The sequence below is a fragment of the Aplysia californica genome, unplaced genomic scaffold (assembly GCF_000002075.1).
Source record: "Aplysia californica isolate F4 #8 unplaced genomic scaffold, AplCal3.0 scaffold01249, whole genome shotgun sequence".
NCBI lineage: Eukaryota > Metazoa > Mollusca > Gastropoda > Aplysiida > Aplysiidae > Aplysia > Aplysia californica.
The window spans coordinates 133,822-136,485 of NW_004798519.1; the positions used below are offsets into that span (position 1 = coordinate 133,822).

Consider the following 2,664-nt stretch of genomic DNA (forward strand, 5'->3'; position numbering starts at 1 on the left):
TCTCTCTCTCTCTCTTTTCCTCCCTCCCCCCTCTCTCTTTCTCTCAACCAACAACCACCCATCTCCCTACCTCTTTCTCCATCTCTCTCTCCCCCACCCCCTCCCTCTCTCTCTCTCTCTTTCTGTCAACCAACAACCACCCACCAGCCTACCTCCTTCTCCATGTTGAGCGAGTCTGCGATCAGAGTGATGTCGTCCGACGTTGGCTTGGGGTTACCCAGGAAGCTTTTCTCCAAGGCCACCCGTATGGAAGTGTCGATGCTAGTCCTCTTCTTCCTGCGGCGGCCCAGACCCTCACCGGCTACGCCCCCTGGCGACAGCGGAGTGGACGTGCGAGACATGGCATCAGCATCCTGGACCGGAGAAAGACAAAAGTTTGCGGGTAATAATAATAATAGGTAGCATTTGTATAGTGCAAATCCCCGCTCAACAGCAAGCTCTATGAGCTTCACAATCTATACTATTACCCCAGCAGACCTGAAAGCATTCTGAAACAATCTCAACTTCCTGGGAAGCGTACAGTGCAAGCAGCCATTTATAGGCGCTAAAACACAAACATACTGACAAGATCGTTCGCTGTCTTTGGCCGGGTTCCCATTCCCACCTGGGTGAAGTGAGGAAAATTTGTGTAAAGTGCCTTTCCCAAGGACACAACGTCGGGCCCGTGGCTCAAACCCCCAAACCCGCAACCTCACGATTACGAGTCCAGCAGCCTAACCACTAGGCCACCGACAACCTCAAGATTATGAGTCTGGTAGCTTAACAACTAGGCCAGCGACAACCTCACGATTATGAGTCCGGTAGCCTAACCACTAGGCCACCGACAACCTCACGATTATGAGTCCGGTAGCCTAACCAGTAGGCCACCGACAACTTTACGATTATGAGTCCGGTAGCCTAACCACTAGGCCACGGACAACCTCACGATTATGTCCGGTAGCCTAACCACTAGGCCACCGACGCCACCAGTAGGGGGAAAAAACTCATTCTTTTAACATTTATACCACCAACTTTACGAATCTTTTCTTGCCTAACTCAAAACTATGTATTTTCTCTTGCTTTTTTTTCAACCTTTAGGAATTTGAATTTTGACAAAATATTTTTTTCAGCACAGGCAACAAACACCACAGATAAAGAAACCGCAACACACAAAATTTTCAAATTTAGTAACATGACATAAATAGCTGGCAGACGAAACAAAGCCTGGCAGTTATAGACCTGGGAGTTGAGAGGGAAGGTTAAAGCGAACAGACTGGAGTTTTCACCTGAACCCACTTTGAATGCAGCGGTGGTTTGAGCTTACACACGTTCTTAACTCTTCCAGCCCCATGCGTGTCTATTTTCAGCAGTGCTTCTACCCTCCCACCGTCCCAACAGCATTATTCTCAGTTTCCGGGGGGTACCGAATTTGCGCATTTTTCAAAATTAGTGAACTTAACTAATCTTGAATTTTCATATTTGTTCATTTACCTTTAAGCATTGTTATATGTTATTGTTTAAACCTCTTTACAAAGATAGCCTACTACATCACTTTTTAGAATGCATGCCTCTTTTTCTGAAATATAGCTGTATTGGAACAAAAATAGCTGGGGCTGGAAGGGTTAAAGCGAAAAGACTGGAATGTTTACCTACAGCCACTTATGTAGCAGTGGTTTGAGCTTGCACACGTTCTTGAAGTTGAGGTTGAGGGCCTCAAACCTGGAGATGGTCGTCTGGCTGAAGTCTCTCCTCATTCTTTTTTATGTTTTTGTTACCCTCTAGTTGTAAGGCCTCTATACTCTATATTTTCGGCACTTGTATGACAGCATTGTGTTGCAAGAGCTGCATGTCACTTTCCACGGCGCTGATACAGCAGTGGTTTGAGAGTTTACCTCAGTGTTTTCTTGTCGTATCTCCATTTTTAATAACAGTGAAAACCGTTCAAAACAAAGAGTGAGCTTAAAAAGATGTCAAATTTTTACTGTAAACAAAAAATGGAGATGGTCTTAAAGCGAACAGAGAGGAGTTGTTTTTTTTACCTGCAGCCACTTATGTAGCAGTGGTTTGAGCTTGCACATGTTCTTGAAGCTGAGGTTGAGGGCCTCAAACCTGGAGATGGTCGTCTGGCTGAAGTCGTTGCCATAGAGCTTGCCCATAGCCAGGCCCACGTCACCCTGTGTGAAACCTGCACACACAGACAAACATACACACATATGTACATACATGCACAGGTAAATAAATGTTGTTGTTGTTGTTGTTGTTGTCGTTATCTTTTTTAGTAAGCGTTTTACGCGCTTGCAACGCAATAAGGTCATATACATGCCGAAGATTAGAGGTGTTACGAGAGAGTAACAAACACAAAAAAGAAGGAAAGGACATAAAGATGGATAGATGTTTGATAGGAAAGAAGAAGCAAACCACACCAGAGCACCGGCCGACCACCCACCCTGTCGTTATCGATCCAGCAACAGCTGGGCTCTCGCCCTTCTGTCCAATGCCATGCAAGGATAAGTGCAGGTTTGCTGCAGTTGCTGTAATTTTCCATAGAGTGTGTTGTCTATGTTAGGTTTCGGAGGGAGAAGGGTAGCTCTGATGTCATTTAGGGCTGTGCAGTGGAAAAGATAAATAAATAAATAAATAAATAAATAAATGAATAAACAAATAAATTTTTAAAAATAAAATGGA

General features: G+C 44.6%; 1 protein-coding gene across 1 annotated transcript in view; it reads right to left on the reverse strand.

Moving 5' to 3' along the window:
* LOC101859066 (POU domain protein 2) overlaps positions 1–2,664 on the reverse strand; it is a gene marked incomplete at its 5' end in the record, with an annotated part of 19,568 nt that overhangs the window by 6,796 nt on the left and 10,108 nt on the right. Inside the window, 2 exon segments of the mRNA XM_005112371.2 lie at positions 153–353; positions 2,019–2,164. Coding sequence (XP_005112428.2) covers positions 153–353; positions 2,019–2,164 — 347 coding nt within the window.